General features: G+C 41.0%; 1 protein-coding gene across 5 annotated transcripts in view; it reads right to left on the bottom strand.

Moving 5' to 3' along the window:
• TRPC7 (transient receptor potential cation channel subfamily C member 7) overlaps positions 1-22,549 on the bottom strand; it is a 122,190-nt gene that overhangs the window by 32,072 nt on the left and 67,569 nt on the right. For all 5 annotated transcript variants that reach the window (XM_061188214.1, XM_061188219.1, XM_061188218.1 and 2 more), the window contains 2 exons: positions 19,231-19,447; positions 4,098-4,331 (listed from right to left, as the gene is read on the bottom strand). In XM_061188214.1, the coding sequence (XP_061044197.1) occupies positions 4,098-4,331; positions 19,231-19,447 (451 nt within the window). The remainder of the gene's footprint in view (positions 1-4,097; positions 4,332-19,230; positions 19,448-22,549) is intronic.

Consider the following 22,549-nt stretch of genomic DNA (forward strand, 5'->3'; position numbering starts at 1 on the left):
GCATATATCGTTTCAAATTATGGTTTTCTCTGGATATATTTGGGATTGGGATTGCTGGATCATATAGTAGTTCTATTTTAAGTTTTTTAAGGAAACTCCTTACTGTTCTCCATAGTGGCTGTACCAGTTTACATTCCCACCAACAGGAGGGTTCCTTTTTCTCCATACTCTCTCCAGCATTTATTATTTGTAGACTTTTTGATGATGGCCATTCTGACCTATGTGAGGTGATACCTCATTGTAGTTTTGATTTGCATTTCTCTTATAATTAGTGATGTTGAGCATCTTTTCATGTGCTTTTTGGCCATCTGTGTGTCTTTTTTGGAGAACTGTCTATTTAGATCTTCTGCCCATTTTTTGATTGGGTTGTTTGTTTTTTTGATATTGAGCTGCATGAGCTGTTTGTATTATATATTTTGGAGATTAATCCCTTGTTGGTTGCATCATTTGCAAATATTTTCTCCCATTCTGTGGGTTGTCTTTTGGTTTTGTTGATGGTTTACTTTGCTGTGCAGAAGCTTTTAAGTTTAATTAGGTCCAATTTGTTTATTTTTGTTTTTATTTTCATTACTCTAGGAGGTGGATCAAAAAAGATTACTGCAATTTATGTCAAAGAGTGTTCTGCCTATGTTTTCCTCTAAGAGTTTTATAGTGTCTGGCCTTACATTTTGGTCTTTAATCCATTTTGAGTTTATTTTTGTGTATGGTGTTAGAGAATGTTCTAATTTCATTCTTTTACATGTAGCTGTCCAGTTTTCCCAGCACCACTTATTGAAGAGGCTGTCCAATTAACTTTTTAAGCCTCATTTTCCCCATCTGCAAATTGGGGATAATATCATCAATGTGGTGAGGATGAAATGAAATCATTTATGTAAAGTGCTTAGCTGGAAAACAAATTGCAGGCCACTCAGGGGGTCCTGGGGACAAGGGTCTGGCACACAGCAGGTGCTGATAAATGTTTGTTAAATGGCTGAATGAAATCCTAACCACAAGTTTAGCCATAAATCAGAACAAATGAGCTCACACAGGGGCCAGGAATCTGAAGGTTCTTGCCTGAGAAAATGCTCTTGGGTTTTGTTCCTCAGGCAGTGTGTGTCTGCGAGTTGCTCCCTGACTGAGCTAAGGCCCCAAAACTGGTGACCAGTCATCCAGGTTTGCTATGACATCCCTGTTCCGGGTGGCAAGAGTCCTGGGACCTGTCTCGTGCTGGGGAGATTCTGCTTGTGGTCACTGGTGAGGGTTTGAGCTGCCCTTGGTATATGCCTTCAGCAGAGCAAACCTGTGAAGTGTTTCTATTGTAGTTCTAATGGTGCAAGGAGCAGCAGCTTTCTTTAATAAGCTGCCTTCTATGTGTCAAGACATACAGTGATTTTCAAGTGAGGGTAGAACTTTCCTCCTGGGGCAGAGTGTGTGTGGGGACATCTGTGGTTGTCACAATGACTGGGTAGGAGTCTTATTGGGATGCTAATATCCTGCAATGCTCCAGACAGACCTGTTCCATGAGGACTGCCCTGCTGAACAAGTCAATTGTGCCCCTGTTGAGAAATACTAAGTGAAACTTAAATTGAGAAACATAGAGAAACCTAAATTAGCCCTTACACTTACATTAGCTGTAATTTTCACAACAGCCCTGTAGAGGAGGTATTATTACTGCCATTCTAAAGACTGGATTTGGGGTATGGGGTCATTTTCAGAGCCAGGTAAATGCAGATAGCAAGGATATTACATAGTAATTCTTGGCACCCCAAGGGGGATGGAAGAGAAGAATTTTGTTCTTTATTTTCAAAGCTAGACTCTGTTAAACAATTATAATCATAAAGAGCAGTAAGAGATCTCTAGTAAGGGGAGCCAGGCCTCCATTTGACACAGGCTTTCATGTAGTGCATTCTAAATTATATGCGGAAATATATAAAGTTATAGACTTTATGTTCTCATCAAGGTCATAAAACTCAGAAAGACAAGTAAGGGGAACAAATGTATTTTTCCAATATATCTGTTGCCCTCCCTGGATAAATAACACATTTGGAGAACATGAAATAGGACTCAGATTCTTCAAACAGACGCCAAAAGGAATTCCTTTTTTCTCTCCCCTATAATTTATCATCTTAAACCTCAGTCGTAATAATAAAAGCCTATAATCTATTAAGATAGATTTAGCTGTTGTCAGACCCTGGTGACCCGGTCAGGACTTTTAGTGAAAAGTACTCTACTTTGACTGGCTTGTAAGAATTTTGATGGTTGAAAAGCAAACAGCACTTTGATGATTCAGACAAAGGGATTTTCTTCCCCTTGGAGCTGTTTCTAGGAGAAAAATTGCCCTATTGTAACCTGAAAAACACCTGTCTACTTGGTGCTGTAGAGGTTGGAAGGGACCATTGCCTGGCTGACCACTAGAGGGCGCTCTGCCTCCATAACTGGGGCACAAGGCAACCCTTTCAGATGCAAAAGATTTCAAGGGTACAGGGTGAACCACAATGCACAGGCAATAAAGTGCAAAGCTTTGGGTTGGGTGAGACTTTAATGGGTGAGACTTTAATACAATCCAGAAAAGGATTGTCACAAGTGAGCAATACTGTGGCTTGAATCACAGCCCTAAGAAAAGTATTCAATGCAGTATCAAGATTCTCTCATCTTTCCTTAATGAACCCTGAGCAGCATAGAAGGGGAAAATATGCAAACCCATGCTTTTAAAATGTCTGGATTTGCTAAACCAACAAACGAAGAGTGGATGATTTGTAATACTACAAGACTCTCCATTTCTTAGTGTGTGTGGGGTTCCCTACCACATTTACATGTAACATAATCTGCGTAACACAATCTACATTGAATATGGGCAGCAACTCAAGTTTTGTGTTAAGTGGCCAACCTTCTGGCGATCATTGCTGTACCTGATCATGAAGATTCTGTGGTCATGCACACCACGTGGCTTCCATCTAACAGGGACATTTGACATTCAAACCTTTCATGCCACTAGTGAGTGCCTATTAAATGTCCAGCTAATTTACCAGTAACAACAAATATCTATTGTTTCTTCTCCCCACTCACCTTTTAGTACAGAAGCTACAGTGATTGAGCCAGAAAATGACCCCAGAGGTAGTAGTGATAACTTGTTACTATTAGTGAGCATTTAATATTTCAGAACACAGTGCAAAATTCTTCATGTGCACTATCTTATTTAACCCTCGAAACAAACTTTCTGACATGTATTATCCCAGTTTTACATATGGGAAAATAGAGGGTCAGAAAAATTAAGTAAACAAGTCCTTACAGTAAGCTACAGAAACAGGATTTGAATCCAGGTCTCTCTAACTCCAAAGCCTGCGAACATAAACACTATGCCATTCTGCATCGTTTTCGTTTCATGTTGGACCAGGATCCCTTGCTATCCAAGGCAGTACTGTATTTCTGGGAACATTGTAAGCCATGCCATGAAAACCTGTTTCTTCATCTATAAAATAGGAACAACAACAACAAAATCCTTTCTGTGGGGCTGTTGCAATGATTGGAGTTTATGGTGTAAAATGTCTATACAGTTCCTGACACCTAGAGAGTCCTTGATAAATGGATGCTTTAACTCTTATTACTAAAAATTCAATCTAGCATCTCACACTGTATGGCCTTGTGGTTTGAAAGAATTAAGGCATCTTCTAAGAACCTATCTTGCCATGAGAAAATAACTTTTGAACTGGGTAAGCAAGACTTATTTTTGCAGAAAATACAAGGATCCAATATGTAAGGAAAAGCTCCTGGATCCACATCAGAAATGAGATTTCTTTAAAAAAGAAAAAAAAAATAAAAGGATCCCACAGAAACGCTCCAAGAACCCTTCCAAAACAAATCCATCCTTTCCAACACAAAACGATTCATTTCTCGTAGTCACTAATTACACGTTCTTTTCAGCTGGTTGTATTGCAGGGACTAGGACTTTCTTGGAGGGTGGCGGGGCGGTCGGTGTCTGCTTTGACAGTAGAAACGACCAAAGCTGGCCCCAGCTATGTTACAAACCACCAGCTGCGGGACAAGCCGCGCTCACGGCCCCTGGCCACGCCCCGGAAGCGCCCGGAGCGGAAGGCGTAGCCGAACACCCGCCGACTCACCGTAGGTGAAGTAGGCCACTTCTGGCGGGAGTGAGACGTTGTGCAGCGTGTCGTCCTGTACATGCTGGTCCACGTACACCTGGGCCTCGCTGGCCTTCAGGAAGGCCATGAATCTTGCGGTGAAGGAGGCCACGAAGATGGACAGCATTCCGAAATCCAGCAGGTTCCAGAGGTGCAGCACGTACTCCCGCGGCCCCTCCTCCCAGATTTCCTTGCATTCGGACCAAATCATTCCTGCGGGAGAGTGAGAAGGTCAGGCTCATTTTTCATTTCCGGGCGTGTGTGACCATAGGGGGCACGGAGGGAACCAGGGTACAGATGTAAATGTAGGTTCTTTGGAGCTGGGAACGTTGAGAGCCAGCAGCAAACGAAAACATGCCTTCAAAGGCAGATTTATAGTCAGGAAATCCACAGACGGCAAGAATTCGTGCCACCTGTCTCTCTGCTTGCAGATAAACCATCTCCAGGTGTGAGGAGAGCGTTCTCATCCACTGATAGATTCTTAGAGGCAATATAGGAGAAATGTAATGGCTGACATTGATATATTTTAAGAACTGGGAGGTTATAAGGAATCATCCAGTTCTAAACTAAGTATAACGAAACTGAGGTCCAGGAATGGGAAAGGGTTTTCTGAAGGTCCCACATATGTCCTAGAACCCATTTCTCCTAACTCCCTGATTAGAATGTTTTCCTTTATATTTCTACGAATGTTTCAGTGAACATTAGTTTTGGGTTATTAGTTTTTCTTTTCCTTACTCTTTTATAACTTATTGGATTTTAAAGACATATGTCTTCATTGTTACATGTTGATGTAGAAGTCAACGAGATGTTGCTACTTCCCCCATCCCACCTCTAAGCCAGCCTCCTGAGGTAGCTGAGACTAACAACTGGGCGTGTATCCTTATATACCTGTGCTATCCAATATCGTAGCCACTAGTCACATGTGGATACTGAGCAATTGAAATGTGGCCAGTTAAATTGAGGGATGCCATATAAGTAGAATACACACCAGATTTCAAAGACTTTTTACAAAAAATGTAAAATATCTCAACATTTTAAAATCTGAAATGATATTTTAGATATACTGAGTTAAATAAAATCTCTTGTTACTAATTTCATCTCTTTTTATAATATGGCTATTAGAAAATTTTAAATTATGTGGCTTATGGTGTGGCTGGCCTTATATTTCTATTGAATATTGCTATTCTCTACCTTTATCTTCATTGATTATTAAATTAGTTCGGATTATTAAAAATTATTTGGTAACATTTTGAGCACCTACTATGTGTACATATTATATCTGTTATAATATATACACATTATGTACATGTAAGGGTACATATTAACTCTCTCAAATCTTTGTAGTAACCTTATGAAGTACATTCTCTTATTATCCCAGTTTTACAGCTAATATTTCCTTAGACGTAGTGAATTGTAATGTGCCCAGATAGGAGGCAGGAGATCTGAAATTTGAGCCCAGAAGGTCTCCCCCTAGAGTCCCATGCTCTTGACCACTATGCTCTTTGCTTCTCCAGGAAATAGAATTGAGTTGAAAGCAGATAATGAAGAAAGAACACTCTTGAATGTTTTCTAATTAACATCAGAGAGTTTACAGCTACTCAGACGTAGGAAAGATTTGATGCAGAACTAGCCCATTCTGTGTTACACCGTGCTACACTTCACCTGCATACTTAGAAGGTTAATATGGTAAAAGAATCACTAACTGATTGGTTAGTGAAACAATTCCAGCTCATTGACCACATATCCCCTAAAGGTAAACACAGCCAGCCCCTCGGCACTCCCCTGGCTCTCATGCATCAGACATGATGGCCTGCCTTCCCAGGTTCCTCCTGCCTCTTCCACAGCTGTTTAGAGAAGTTGTGGCTTCGTTTGATGAAACAGATTCTAAGATCTGCATGTCTGTATCAAATTGGAGGGGGACAGCAGGAAGTGTCTCCAAACATTGCAGGTCTGTTTACAAGACTCGCCCCACCACACACGCCTTGCTCCCCCCTTTTGTTCCTTAACAAAGCCATACTTCCCAAGCTTACACTTTGAAAATTTTTGTGGTAATTCAGTGAAGTAAAATTTCCTTAACAATGAAATGTACTTTCATCTGTGCCTGTTCAAATAGATATTTAAAATATATTATTGGAAAAACCATTACAGGCTGGAAAAAATGTTTGTTGCTTTCCTCTATGCCCCTGCCCCCCAATTAAAATTCCTAATGTCTTAGTGGAACTGCTTTTTGCTGAGCACTAGGAGAATTACAGGCTATCAATTATTTTAATTCAGGAAGCCCTGGGTTCAGTTCTACCTTGGTCACTCTTACTGGGTATGTGACCTTGGATAAGTCCCTTGATTTTCTTGAGGTTTTGGGGTAATTTCCAGCACTAAAAGCTCTATGAATCTGAAATGCAAATTATTTACAGTAAACTGACTTTTCTGACCAATACAGAGGCTCCTCATTGGGCATTGCAAATCACTTCCTCCATGGTCCAATGCCCACATCAGTCTTCCTAGATTTACATATTAACTTACCCAGACTAATTTAAATTATTCCAAGTCCATGAGTAAAAGTAGCATGGGCCCAAGGGTTTGAGCAGCAGGAATGCTTAATTAAAAAAGAAATGTGTGAAATTAAGTACTTCAGTGAGTGAAATTAGGTCCCCTGCTTCCAGGGTGCTGAGGGTAGTTCAGCATTTTATATCCAACCTGAGCCCCCTGGACTTTTGCCTCTAGCATGTCAATCAGATGAGTATATAGAGCCCAGGGGCTTAGAGAGTAAGGATGTTGGGCAGTGGAGACTCCTTCAGGCAAACTCCCCTTCACTCAGGGATGCCTGGAGCGCAGAGAGCATGGTCACTGGTAATTAATGAGGATGACTAGCAGAGGAACAGGTTGGGAAATGCTGGGAAGCCTCGGGGGAAATGAGTAGCTTTATTTAGGCAGGTTCTAAGTAACGGCATGCAGGCTGCTGAGATGGGGCTTGACAGTTCAAAAGGTGGTTCACCCCCATCCCTGCCTCAGATGCAATTCAGAAGGGATCCCCCTTCAAAGTCCTGTGAGACTTAACTGTGTGCATTCCTTAAATGGTCATAGCCTCTTCCTCTACATAGGGCTTCTCTACACTGTCCCAACGCCCCCTAACCACATCTTGGGAGGCTTGTCTGTTCTTTTGGGTCAACTTCTGATCATTGGGTCAGGATATAGGTGTTCTGTTAACTCACAGGTGGGAGAATATCCCTAGAAGCCCTCAATCCTCAGGCCCTAACATCCAAACACCATCTCAGTGGCAGGTCCTTTGCAACAAATCTGGGCCTCACACACATTCAGGGTTCATTTGTTTTCCAGGCAAGGAGATGATATTAATAGATGCAAAAATTTTCTAAGAAAGCTCATCCCCATCTCTAATTTTAGTAGCTAACCATTGTTGAGTACCTGCTAGGTGCTAGGCCCTGTGCTAAACACTTTTCCAACATTAAAGCTTCCTTACAGCTCGATAGGTACCGACTATAATTATCTCCACTTTACAGATGAACAGACTCGTGTATGAAGATGGCAAGTAAATTATCCAAAGTCACACAGGCAGTTCAGGACCTTCTTTCCACTGTGCTGTCGCTCACCATGCCCTCTACTAGGCACAGACTTAGTCTCACTGGTCAGGAACTCATTTACCACTTAACGGACAGTGTTGAGCTCTGACTTTGTGCCAGGCACCGTTCTGGGGATACTACAACCAAGAAGATGCTATCCTTCCCCAGCAAGCTCGGTCTAGTGCTGGAGACAGATGTGTCCACAAACAGTAGTGCTATAGGGTGACAGATGCTGTAATAAAGACATCCAGGGGACTGTTTGTGGATACACAGTGATAAGAGCAGTCAGTGTTATAATCATGAGACCCAGCAGAGTGCCTGGCATAACATATATCTGTTGACTGAATGAAGGAGGTGACACCTGGCATGAGGAACCAGGAGCTAGCTGGGTGAAGGAGCAGGGGCTGAAAGGTGTTCCAGATAGTGGCTGTGGATGTGAGGGAGAACAGGCTGTTCTAGGGGACTGCAAGAGGCTTAGTACGGCTTAGGGTTGGTGGGGGTTGTGGGTGGGGCTGGAGGTCGGCAGCAGGGAGGGTTAGTGAAGGCCAAGTAGATCCTGAAAGGCCCTCCTTCAGGCCATGAGGAGGAGGCTGGGTGTCACCCTAAGCTAGTTAGCTCCTAAAGGTGATAAGTGGAGCAGCAACGTGGTCTGACTTGCTGGGAGAAATTTTGGCAGGTTGGCTGGAGCAGTCTACTTGGAAATCTTACCTAGATAAATGAGGAAACCATCAAAAGAATGATTTAGGTGAGGAACACAGCCCATTTGATTTTGCAGTTTTATTCTTGGTCAAACCTAGATGTGTGATTCTGGAGCTAAGACTTAGCACTGCCCTCAAAGAGTTTGTAATCCTTGGTGGGTGACGTGAGGGAGCAGCTTGATCCTCGCATTTTACACATGTGAAAGCTGAAATTCAGAGAGGCAGAGCCACCAAGGAAGAAGGGACACAGTCAGGACTGGGCTTCTTGATAACCAGTCCCAATCTCTTTCCTTCTCGATAACCAGTCCCAATCTCTTTCCTTCTCTCCCTCTAAGTGTATTTTCCTACTGTGCTAGGCATTTACATCTCACTCCATCAATTGAGCTTTCAACTGGGGCATCTGTTTAAGAAAACGCTGCCAGGTTCTCTGTAAGAGTTGGGTTGAGAGAGTCTTCAAGACATAATTCTCTTCCTAGATGGAGAAATGACACGCGTGGTGAAGAGGCTTCCTGCCCTCCAAGCTCCATGGCTTTGTGCGAACCACTAATGTTGTCCCAGTCCTCTGGTGAGCGTCTGTATAGACACACTCTCCAAGTCACAAGCTGTATTATAAGCTCTTTCCTCTACCCCAGAGTGGCTGCTCATGATACAGGCAAGAAAGATATATTCCTGTGGTATGAACTGATGTTGGAGATTCTCCAGGCAGAAGGATCTGTGATCTCTGGTTCATTTGGTCCTCCCCAAAGCAAGTTGTCTTATAGCTCTAGAGAACACACACGTCTGCTAGCAAATTCACCCCTCCTTCCTCAGTCATGCTCTTCTCTTGGCTTACTTTTTTTTTTTTTTTAAAGTTTTTAAAAAATTAATTAATTTATTTATTTAAAAAAATTTATTTGTTTGCACCAGGTCTTCGTTGTGGCTCATCTGCTCCTTAGTTGCAGCACGTGTACTCCTTAGTTGTGGCAGGCAGTCTCCTTAGTTGTGGCTCATTGGCTCCTTGGTTGTGGCACACGAACTCTTAGTTGCGGCATGCATGTGGGATCCAGTTCCCTGACCAGGGATCCAACCCAGGTCCCCTGCATTGGGAGCACGGAGTCTTAACCACTGTGCCACTGGGGAAATGCCTCGTGGCTTCCTTGATACTGTGTCCTGGTTTTTCTTCTACCTTTGCATGTAGTCTTAGGCTCCTTGTGGCTTCCACCTCCTCTGCCCCTGCTTTAAATCTCCTGCATTTACAATCTAGAAGTTTCTCAAAATTCTGCTAGTAATCAAGTAAAGCATCTGGAGTTCAGGAAGAATATATTTCTGTTTGGGTTTGACCCTTCCACAGAATTGTACAGCAGAAGAGGAACAACCTACATATCCAGTAGGGGTTTGGGGAAGTAATAGAGTATTGTCACACTATGTGGCCATTGAGAGAGGGCCTTGGGAAAACCAGATACCTACATGGAGCAAGAGGTAACAGAAGATGAAACAACAATTTGTATGATTAGAGAAATATTAGCATTAATTGAGACAGGCTGGAAACAAAGGAAAGCGTGTAGTATTTATTGTCAGAGATGTTAACTGTTAGGAAGAAAAAGAGAAGGGAGAGTAGGAGGGCAGTGAGGGTGGACAAACTTGCAATTTTAAACAGGTTGGTTAAAAAAGGTCTTCACTTTGAGAAGGACACTTTTTTCCATTCTCAGTTTCTTCTTTTTTAAAATTAATTAATTTATTTTTTAACATCTTTATTGGAGTATAATTGCTTTATAATGTTGTGTTAGTTTCTGCTGTATAACAAAGTGAATCAGCTATACATATACATATATCCCCATATCCCCTCCCTCTTGTGTCTCCCTCCCACCCTCCCTATCCCACCCCTCTAGGTGGTCACAAAGCATGGAGGTGATCTCCCTGTGCTATGCGGCTGCTTCCCACTAGCTATCTGTTTTACATTTGGTAGTGTATATATGTCTATGCCACTCTCTTACTTCGTCCCAGCTTACCTTTCCCCCTCCCTGTGTCCTCAGGTCCATTCTCTATGACTGCATCTTTATTCCTGTCCTGCCCCTAGGTTCTTCAGAACCAAATTTTTTTAGATTTCATATATATGTGTTAGCATGCAGTATTTGTTTTTCTCTTTCTGACTTACTTCATTCTGTATGACAGACTCTAGGTCCATCCACCTCACTGCAAATAACTCAATTTTGTTTCTTTTTATGGCTGAGTAATATTCCATTGTGTATACGTGCCACATCTTCTTTATCCATTCCTCTGTCGATGGACACTTAGGTTGCTTCCATGTCCTGGCTATTGTAAATAGTGCTGCAGTGAACATTGTGGTACATGACTCTTTTTTTTTAATTAAAAAAAAAAATTTATTTTTTATTGGCTATGTTGGGTCTTTGTTGCTGCGCATCGGCTTTCTCTAGTTGCGGTGAACGGGGGCCTCTCTTCGTTGCAGTACGTGGGCTTCTCATTATGGTGGCTTCTCTTGTTGAGGAGCACGGGCTCTAGGTGCACAGGCTTCAGTAGTTGTGGCACATGGGCTCAGTAGTTGTGGCGCACGGGCTTAGTTGCTCCGTGGCATTTGGGATCTTCCCGGACCAGGGCTCAAACCCGTGTCCCCTGCATTGGCAGGTGGATTCTTAACCACTGTGCCACCAGGGAAGCCTGTGGTGCATGACTCTTTTTGAATTATGGTTTTCTCAGGGTATATGCCCAGTAGTGGGATTGCTGGGTCGTATGGTAGTTCTATTTTTAGTTTTGTAAGGAACTTCCATACTGTTCTCCATAGTGGCTGTATCAATTTACTTTTCCACCAACAGTGCAAGAGGGTTCCCTTTTCTCCACACCCTCTCCAGCATTTATTATTTGTAGATTTTTTGATGATGGCCATTCTGACAATGAGGTGATACCTCATTGTAGTTTTGATTTGCATTTCTCTAATGATTAGTGATGTTGAGCATCCTTTCATGTGTTTGTTGGCAATCTGTATATCTTCTTTGGAGAAATGTCTATTTAGGTCTTTTGCCCATTTTTGGATTGGGTTGTTTGTTTTTTTGATATTGAGCTACATGAGCTGCTTGTATAATTTGGAAATTAATGCTTTGTCAGTTGCTTCATTTGCAAATATTTTCTCCCATTCTGAGGGTTGTCTTTTCATCTTGTTTATGGTTTCCTTTGCTGTGCAAAAGTTTTTAAGTTTCATTAGGTCCCATTTGTTTATTTTTGTTTTTATTTTCACTTCTCTAGGAGGTGGGTCAAAAAGGATCTTGCTGTGATTTATGTCATAGAGTGTTCTGCCTATGTTTTCCTCTAAGAGTTTGATAGTGTCTGGCCTTACATTTAGGTCTTTAATTCATTTTGAGATTATTTTTGTGTATGGTGTTAAGGAGTGTTCTAATTTCATTCTTTTACATGTAGCTGTCCAGTTTTCCCAGCACCACTTATTGAAGAGGCTGTCTTTTCTCCATTGTATATTCTTGCCTCCTTTATCAGAAATAAGGTGTCCATATGTGCGTGGGTTTATTTCTGGACCTTCTGTACTGTTCCATTGATCTATATTTCTGTTTTTGTGCCAGTACCATACTGTCTTGATTACTGTAGCTTTGTAATATAGTCTGAAATCAGGGCGCCTGATTCCTGCAGCTCCATTTTTCTTTCTCAAGATTGCTTTGGCTATTCGGGGTCTTTTGTGTTTCCATACAAATTGTGAAATTTTTTATTCTAGTTCTGTGAAGAATACCATTGGTAGTTTGATAGGGATTGCATTGAATCTGTAGACTGCTTTGGGTGGTAGAGTCATTTTCACAATGTTGATTCTTCCAATCCAAGAACATGGTATATCTCTCCATCTGTTTGTATCATCTATAATTTCTTTCATCAGTGTCTTATAGTTTTCTGCATGCAGGTCTTTTGTCTCCTTAGGTAGGTTTATTCCTAGGTATTTTATTCTTTTTGTTGCAATGGTAAATGGGAGTGTTTCCTTAATTTCTCTTTCAGATTTATTGTCAATAGTGTATAGGAATGCAAGAGATTTCTGTACATTAATTTTGTATCCTGCTACTTTACCAAATTCATTTATTAGCTCTTGTAGTTTTCTGGTGGCGTCTTTAGGATTCTCTATGTATAGTATCATGCCGTCTGCAGACAGTGACCGTTTTACTTCTTCTTTTCCAATTTGGATTCCTTTTATTTCTTTTTCTTCTCTGATTGCTGTGGCTAAAACTTCCAGAACTATGTTGAATAATAGTGGTGAGAGTGGGCAACCTTGTCTTGTTCCTGATCTTAGTGGAAATGGTTTCAGTTTTTCACCATTGAGAACGATGTTGGCTGTGGGTTTGTCATATATGGCCTTTATTATGTTGAGGTAAGTTCCCTCCATGCCTACTTTCTGGAGGGTTTTTATCATAAATGTGTGTTGAATTTTGTCAAAAGCTTTTTCTGCATCTGTTGAGATGATCATATGGTTTTTATCCTTCAATTTGTTAATATGGTGTATCACATTGATTGGTTTGCATGTATTGAAGAATCCTTGCTTTCCTGGGATAAACCCCACTTGATCGTGGTGTGTGATCCTTTTAATGTGCTGTTGTATTCGTTTGCTAGTATTTTGTTGAGGATTTTTGCATCTTGGTTCATCAGTGATATTGGCCTGTAGTTTTCTTTCTTTGTGACATCTTTGTCTGGTTTTGGTATCAGGGTGATGGTGGCCTCATAGAATGAGTTTGGGAGTGTTCCTCCCTCTGCTATATTTTGGAAGAGTTTGCGAAGGATAGGTGTTAGCGCTTCTCTAAATGTTTGATAGAATTCGCCTGTGAAGCCATCTGGTCCTGGACTTTTGTTTGTTGGAAGATTTTGAATCACAGTTTCAATTTCAGTGCTTGTGATTGGTAGAAGGAGACTTTTGAACATAGACCTGAGCAAGTGAGGGAGTGAGCCATGGTGCTGCCCGTGGGAAGAACTCTTAGGCAGAGGGGACAGCCTAAGCTAAGTTTCTGAGGCAGAAACAGTTTGAAGCAAGGAAGCCAGTGGGGCTGAAAGAGAGTGAATGAGGTGGGAGGTGATGGGAGATGAGGGCATAGAGGTGGGGTAGAGAGGTGGAGGGCTTTGTAGGCCTTTATAGTGACATTGGCTGTCATGCTGAGGGAGAATGTGATATCACTGAAGAGTTTTGAGGCAAAGAGTGACAAAACCTGATTACATTTTAAATGGATCTCTAGCTTCTATGCTGAGCATCTACTGAGGCACAGGGTGGGAAGGACAGAAGCAAGGACACCTGGACAAGGCCCTTCATCTCTTAGTGGTCAACCTCTCTCTCCATCACTGGGAGATCAGTTTGAACTTGTTAGGGTCCTGAAGTCCTGTTTAGCTCTAGGGCTGCTCCTGGTGGCAAGGGAGTCATGGTTTGTATAGCCAGTCTGTCCAAAGGACTATATTCATGAGTCATGGGGGAAGAGAACTGTGTTGTGTTTCTGGCTGCTCCAAGGCCTTCCCGGCAGTGCTCAGGAGTAGCATATGAGGACTCCTTCAGTAAGGGCCTGATACCATTTCAAGGCTCTCCGTGTCTGAGCAGAGTGTATCAGGTTGTGGACCTTAGGGTGTGCCAGCACAAAGAACACAGTGAACACAGTGCTCAGTGTCTTTCTCTTAAAAGTTGTTATTATTATTAGCAGTATTTTGTAATTAAAGAGCTCCAGAAAATAGAGACAAGATAATATTAGTCTTATTTTATAGCTGCTTCCCCAGTATCTGGCACAGTGCCTGGTACATAATACAATGCTTAATAACTACAGAATATTTATGGAGAAAAAAATTGAGAAAATAGAAACAACACTATCAGAAAACTTGCACGTTGTACTCAGCACTGCATTTACCAAGCTACCTGCTCTGTGCCCTCAACTCCACCTTCCTCCTGTTAGAGTAGATGAAGTGTCCACACTCCTGCTAAGGGCAAGTCCTCTGCTTGCCTGCTGGATCCCGTCCCCTCTTGCTACTCAGGAACTTTGCATCCAAATTCAGTGGTCAAGTCTCAGGCCGCATGTTACTTGATCTATCAGCAACACTCGACATAAGTGATCACTGCCTGGGTCTTGACACAGTGACTTTGGTTGGCTTCTGGGACACCACTCTCTTTTCTCAGTCTCCTTTGCTGGGTAAGATGCTTCTCATTTTCCCATCCTTGAAATATTGCTGTGCCCGAGGGCTTGGTCCTCGGGTCATATGTCCACATTCACAGTTGAGGTATTGCATATAATTTACTTTAAGTAGACTGACATTCCCAAATTTATGTTTCCAGCCCCAGCCTCTCTGACCTTCAGTATCTGTATCCAGTTGCTACTTGACGTTTCCACTTGGAGATCTAATAGATAATCTCAAACCGAACTCTTGATTTCCATATCTACTCTCTCTCCAAACTGCTCCTCCCCTGGTCTTTCCTGCCTTAGAGGAACTCTCTATTATACCATTACTTGAGCTAAAAAACTTGGAATTTTCCTTGACTGCTCTCTTTCTTTCACACCCCACAGGCAATCCAGTAGTAAATATTATTGATTTTACCTCCAAAATATAATAACCATCTACTACCTCCTCAAAATCAGCTATTTCCTGTCTGAATTACTACAGTGGCCTCCTAACTGGTCTCCCTGCTTCTGCTCTTGTCCCAGAATCATCTGTTCTCTACACAGCAGCCAGTGATCCATTAGAAAATGAGGTCGTAGGATGTCACTTCTGCGCTCAGAACTGTCCAGTTGTTTCCAGTCATACTCAGAGTAAAATCTAAACTCTGTACCATGGCCTCCAATGCCTTGCATGATTGACTCTGCCTATCCTGTGACCTCATCTCTGCCATCTCCCCCTTACTTATTCTGCTGCAGCCACACTAATTTCTTTGCTGTTCCTCAAACTTGTCCAGCTTGCTCCTGAATGCAGGCCTTTAACACATACTGATCTGTCTTTCTGGAATGCTTTTCACCCAGATGTCTGCAAAGCTTGCTTTCTCTTTTCCTTTAGGTCTCTTTTTACATTTCACCTTATCAGAAGAGGGAGGTAAGAGAGCTTGCTCTTACCTGCTCAACTACTCTGATAAGGTAAAATGTGAACAGAGACCTGAAGGAAGAGAGAAAGCAAGGTAGGCAGATATTTATTTAACTTGTCTTCTCAGTCAAAGAAACTTGAATACTGACTGGGTATTTGAAAAGAAATTATTAATTTTCTTTTATGTTTGTAGTTCTGTTTTAGAAAAAGAATCCTGATTTCTATTACCAGTCATGATGGAGCAGTAAACTGGAAAAAAAAAGAAACTATTTTCAGACGTTGGAAATAGCAGAGCACTGTGATCCTTAAGAGAAACAAGCAAGGTAAGCCACATGATAGCCCTGTCTTTTATTTTTTTCTGGAAGCACATTTCAGTCTGCAGGGTATGGAGAGGGATTCCAGAAGCACAGAAGGCAGTCCCAATGAGTTGAATACACAGAGATTAGAGTTCAGGAAGGCTGAAGTGATTAGATGTTATATGGCAGAGTTCCAGAGAGAAAGGTACTATACAGAACCAAAACCCAAAACCAAACACAAACAAAAATAGTCCAGAAATTTACATAGGTGTCCTTTTGAATGTTCCCTGAATGCTAAGTCATGAATGCATAGAGTAAAACTCCACAAACAACAGCCAGAGAGCTGCAAGCTGAACAGTTTCTAGAGCTCACCCAGAGTGGAAAGATGTTTGAGCTCTGACCATCCACAGTTGAGAATCTTTGTTGATTACCCTGGGCATTTAGTAGAGACCCAGATGTGTGCCTCTATAGTACAAGGATAATCAATCCTTATGGTAAAGCTTTTCCAGGTCCACTCTAAGAAAGTTTGAAAAGGACCAAACTCATCTGTAAGAATTTAACAGCCTGTCAGAATAAAGCAAAAAAACTCTTTAAAGGAAGACAACAAAATCTAGATGCTCACCAATATAACATGTAATGTGCCCATCATTCAATCAAAAATTCCTAACACACCAAGATGTAGGAGAATATGATCCATGTCAGGAGAAAGTTTAGTCAGTAACCCAGAAATGATAGAGATGATGAAATTAGGAGTTAAGGACTTTATAACAGTTCTTACTATAAATATGTACATTATGTTCAAGGATTTAAAGGAAAATACAAACATCACGAGGAAGGAAATGAAAGATATAAAAGAGAACCAAGTGGAACTTAAAGGGTTGAAAAATATAATATTTGAAATGAAAAATTCAGTGGTTGGGGATTAAAGTCACAGATAATGGAGAAAAAATGTCAGTGAACTTGCAGCACAGAAAGATTAGAAAAAAGTAAAAGGAAAATTATCTTTTAGGATACACACAAAAATGTTTGTAGATGAAATTTTATGATACCTGGGATTGGATTCAAAATTCTACAGGGTTGAGAGAAGGGAAGTAGGATGAAACAAAAATTAGCTTTGATTTGCTAATTGTTGAAGATGAGTGATTGGTACAAAGGGTTCAGTATAATCTTCTCTCGAAATTTGCAGTTCTTAAAATTATTCATGATAAAAGTTTGAAAAATATAATCTAGTAAGAAAAAGTAGTTAGAATCTTTCTTCTGTCTAAAATGTGACAGGAAGTAGGTCAATGAAAAATAAGTCTTCCCCTTTACAATACTTCTTATGTAATGGTCTTGAAAACTCAGCTTTGCTTTGATGGGTAGAAGCTGGGACCAGACTACAAAAGCTGGGACCTCTGTAGCTAGAGATGCTTCCCTCTTGTTGGGATAATGCTCTGACACCCAGGAAGAGAAATATGAGGATGCAGGAAGAAGTCATGGCTCAGTAGGAGTACCATGGTTAACATATGGTAGCACCCACTGAATGGGGAGTATGCTTGGACTCACCTGTCTTCCACTTGCAGCCCAGGTGGGGAAATGGGATGGGTGAGTGATTGGTGCCATAAATACTTTGTTTTATCCATAAACCCAACATGTGCGTTTTGTTTTTTTTTTAACTGTGTCTTAGTTTAAGTTGCTATAACAAAGTCACACAGATTGAGTGGTTTATACACAACAGAAATTTGTTTCTCACAGTTCTGAAGGCTATAAGTCTAAGATCAGGGTGCCAGCATGTTTGGGTTCTGGTGTGAGACCTCTTTCAGGTTGCAGACTGCTTGTTGTGTCCTCACATGGCACAGAGAGGGTGAGAGAGCTCTCTGGGATATCTTTTAAAGGGCACTAATCCTATTCATGAGGGCTCCACCCTCATGACCTAAGCACCTCCCAGAGGCCCCACTTCTAATACCATGACTTTGGAACTAGGGTCTTAACATATGAATTTTGGGGGATATAAACATTCAGTCCATTGTAAAGTGCCTAGTGTTAAAGTGCTTAATTTAGTTAAATTGGAGGTGGGACCGGTATACTAGGGAGAATTGGGATAGACTCAACTGTGAAAGTGAAGCCACAGAACTTACTCTGCAGCAGGCTTTAATGTTCCTTTCCAACTTGAGTACCAGTGACTCTCCAAAGTGAACCTTTGGCTACAGACTTGCCGGTTGATTAAAAGCTCCTGGGAAGCATGGTGTGCTTTCCTGTCTCTGCCCTTTGAGTCAAACCATTCTTCTCCTCATTACCTTCTGCCTATTGAGAGATCAAGCTTAGAGACCATACTCCCAGTTGTTCTCAGTTTGGGGATCTATGGGATATTCTCCAATGGTTCAACTCTTGTGGCTCTCTTAGGCAATATCATTTAATTAGCACAGGGCATGTACTGGGCTGTCTTTTCAGGTATTTGTTCTTTTGTGAATTTGTTGATTGAAAAAGTACAGACACTTTGACCCTGAATACGTTTTGACTCAATGTTTGTGAACATAAACATAATGAATATTACACCAATATTGAATTTTTGTTAAGAAAAGCAATTGGGGGTGAATACCATTAGGACAGTTTAATTAATTGATAAAATCTTGATACTGCATACATTTTTTGCCTTTTTTATTTTCAGTTTTGTTTTACTCAAAACATTCCCATCAAATTCAAATCCTTTTGATGTAAATCTTATAATTTGTTGATCAAGTTTTGGTTATTTACAATATCACTGATTATAGTTTTTGCAGGTTTTCATTGTTTCCTACCAAATCTGATTTTTTTACCAATAAATTTTGCAGTTTTAGAAAAATCTGCAACACAGTTGGCTATGTACCATTTTAGCCATTGCCAGTTTTATCTTATCTTGCTTGTTTCTACTAGTAATAGTTCTTGTGAGTTAGGCAAAAGAGAGATAGCCTTTCTTGACTAGTCAGTGAGGCAATTTGGAAGGATTTCCTTGGCAATTCCAGTGGCAGACCTTGGCAGCACAAAATAGCACCACAAAGAGGAATTCCACAGCTTCATTACGTTCACTAACACAAATAATGAGAACATGTTACTCCCCTAACTTTTTGGATTTGTATTATTACTATTCTACTATGTATCAGTATTCAGTGGTAGCAAAAAATATCTTTGAAGCTATGCAATCTTATACTTTTTTTCAGAGGCAGAACTTGATTTCCTAAGGCTTCTAGTAGACTGTATTTAAATGAGCAAAACCATATGTCCCCCCCCCCACACTTTACAGTCACTTTCAATACACACATAAGGAAAGGTACAAAACGAATCTCCCCCAAACACCTCCTTTCAAAATTGGGATTTATATTACAGGTCTGTGCATCTTTTACACCAGCACATACAGAAGTTGACTTTGGCTTCCTTGCTGGTCATCTCCTCACCATTTTGTCTGCCAAGAGTGCATTCAAGAGGAGAGGAAGAGCTTCTGAAGTCAGGGTTTAATAATGTCCTATTATAATTAGGGGAGGAGACATTAAAAGAGTGACTTGCTTACCCAAGACCCACTTCATGATGAGCATTTCTGTCCAGGAGAATTGTGTAGTTTTCACTCTGAAGATCTGTTTTGGGTAGTCTGTGAAGGTTTCATTGGGCAGGGTTTTAACACCTTCGAAGCGATCTGATGCGTTCACAACTAACAATCCCAAGAAGATTGTAAAAGAAACTGCATGTGCTACAAATTTCATGAAAGGGCTCCTCAGGGTTCGTCCTAGCTGGAAACAAAATATATACAAGACATGTTAATCTGGCAGCTCCAGGCAAGTTCAGGGCTCTCTTTAAAAGGCTTTTGCTGAAAGTTGAACCAGAGAATCCTCAGTTTTGGACAGAAGCTGCTAATTGAACCCAGACATTTTCCCTAGAGCTTTTATGTGAGAGGCTGCTTGACCAAATCCATTTTTCTACTCACTTTAATTTTTTCTGTTTAGAAGACTTAATGGGAGCGGTAAGAGAAAGGAGTAGAACACACTAATATAACGTCATTTTACAATCTGACTGCACAGCTACCTCCAACCATGTGGATGTGAATTTTATGCTTTATGAATCTAGGAAAAAAATCTGTTTCAGTAGAGTTCAGAATTTAAAAAAAAAACCACTTTGGATATGCTCTGTTGCTCTTTTGTCTATTTTCTTGAGTTTTAGCTTAGATGACTTATTTTCCACATTTCTTATATCTTGGTAAATTTATTTAAAGCTATGCATTTCCCACTAGGTACTGCTTTAGCTATGTTCCTATAAATTTTGACATGTAGCATTTTCCTTGTACTCAGTTATAAATATTTTTATAATTTCCCATTTGATTTCATTTTTAACTCAGAGGTTATTTAGTTTCCAGATATACAGGACTTTTCCCCCCTTGCTTTAAAAAATCCTGTTTTTATTGCAGCATGTGTTCAGATCATAGCCTCTGTGATACTACCCTAAAACTATTGAGATTTTCTTTGTGGCCTAGTACATGATTAACTTGTGCAGTTGTTCCATGTGAGCCTGAAGTGATCCAAAATATGCCCTTTTAGGGAGTAGGTATTGGTCATATCTTCTTATCCCTGGCTTGCCAGCCAAAGGCCACTTGGATCTTTGAGGACTAAATTGGGGGCTGCACAGTCAGTCTTTGCTGACCACTGTAAATGAATTCACTTGGGTCTCTTCCAGGTCACTGCTGTCACCCTCACCTAAACACCCTCACCTAAACACCTCACCAGGTATACTGATAAGACAAGAGCAAAGAGGGGAGTCTTTTCTGGATCTCAGTTCCTTCTCCAGGGCAAATGTTCAGTTATAGCCAGTGACTAGTTAATTGATGTTCATGTTCTGCCTCGTTCAGGAGTCCTAGAGTGAAATGTCACCCAGCATGTAGAGTATTGGTTCAGCAAAAGATCAGCTATAGGAGTTTCTCCTGGTAAAATTTCCCTAACTATGACTATGTTCAACATAACATTTATAAATCAGATGGCTTGATAATGTTCTTTCAGTAGGCTTCAGTATGCTAATCATCCACGTTAATGGTGCCAGTAATTATTGTAACGTTCTAATGTCATAGAACCCATCTGTTGAAATTTAAAAAGATAATTTTAATCTTTTTTTAAAAAAGACTGCATTTCAAGTCTGAACGTTGGAAATCCCTCTTTGTGCTGGAAAGAACTTGTTCGGATTCACCTGCATTGTCAAATTGTCATACGGCACTAGAATAACTTCAGAAGTGTTGAAAAAGGTGTTTACCTGAAAACTAGGGGGGCCACAAACATCTTACAAATGACATTTCTTAGTAATGTTTAACCTTATTATTTACAAAATAGGGACTGTAGATTATTTTTAGCCATAGGTAGATGTACTAAATTCAGAATGTAGAGATTAAATATAAGGACAAATAAAATACCTTACATAAATTCAGTAAAAAAAAAAAAAAAACGGAATCAAACGATGTCTCATATTGACTTATGTGATGTCAAATACATACTTTGAATTTTTCAACATTTTATCTGACTGTGTTGGCATCTTGGAGCCCCAGTTCCCAACCAAGATGCTGGGATACTTTGGTGTATACAGGCGACATCCTTAGATAGTCATTGCATTGTTTCCTGTCACTGTGTCCTAGCTGAGGTAGTGGTGAGAGGCGAGGAAAGTTGGAGAATGACTGCAGAGTGGGGAGAGGAAAGGTTGAGGAGAGGGCAAGGGATACCAGATCTGTGTGTCCCAGCAGGGTCCCAGAAATGTCAGAAAAAGATGGAGAACATGGAGGTAGACACAGCTCTTAAGGGATTGATGGCCAAGTTTCCTCAATCCTTTATCAGTGAGCTCTATGTAACATCTTCCAGTGACTACCTGGATGAGGACCTGGGGACACCTCTCCATCTTCTCATCTAGGCAAGGCACCTGATGTCAGGAATCTGCACGCAGGTACACCCATGCTGGCCCTGGGATTCCCCATAAGAGCTGCTTTGAGGAATTTAATGTTCTCTTTGTTCCCTCCTTCCAGTTGTTATCTTCCGGCAGAAGATGCATCTGTAAAAATTATTGTATTTATTGCAGATGATAAGAAAAAACCCTGATAAGGCCCTGCAGTGATGTAGAAGGTTACCCTGGGCTCAGTCCCACTTGATTTAAGCCATAGGGAGGAAAAACGAGGTTAGGAATTGATGCACCTTTCCTATATTTCTTCTGGACTTGAAAGCATCTTTTTTTTATTTTTTTAAATTAATTAATTAATTAATTAATTTTTGGCTGTGTTGGGTCTTCGTTTCTGTGCGAGGGCTTTCTGCAGTTGCGGCAAGCGGGGGCCACTCTTCATTGTGGTGCGCAGGCCTCTCACTATCGCGGCCTCTCTTGTTGCGGAGCACAGGCTTCAGACGTGCAGGCTCAGTAGTTGTGGCTCACGGGCCTAGTTGCTCCGCGGCATGTGGGATCTTCCCAGACTAGGGCTCGAACCCATGTCCCCTGCATTGGCAGGCAGATTCTCAACCACTGTGCCACCAGGGAAGCCGGAAAGCATCTTTTTAACTGGTAAAACTTTGATAAAGGTCAGATGAGATCAAATCATTTCAGTGATTTCCTTTTTCTTTTTCTTTTTTTTTGTGACATTCCATATTTATCTCAGTTTTTTGAAACAAATTATGCTTGGGGTAAACTTCCTCCTTTCACAAGGTCACCAGGTGAACCAAAAGAAAGGAGAAAAGTCAGCCAATATATACCAGCAGCTCTTAGCTGGGGAATCATTAACGGTGAGTCAGGTAACAGCGTTAGGTATAAAAAGAGATGGTAGAGCTTTGGGAGACATAGGCCTTGTTCTCCTCTGCCTGAAGAGCAAAACTGGTGAGTCT

The sequence above is a fragment of the Eubalaena glacialis genome, chromosome 4 (assembly GCF_028564815.1).
Source record: "Eubalaena glacialis isolate mEubGla1 chromosome 4, mEubGla1.1.hap2.+ XY, whole genome shotgun sequence".
NCBI lineage: Eukaryota > Metazoa > Chordata > Mammalia > Artiodactyla > Balaenidae > Eubalaena > Eubalaena glacialis.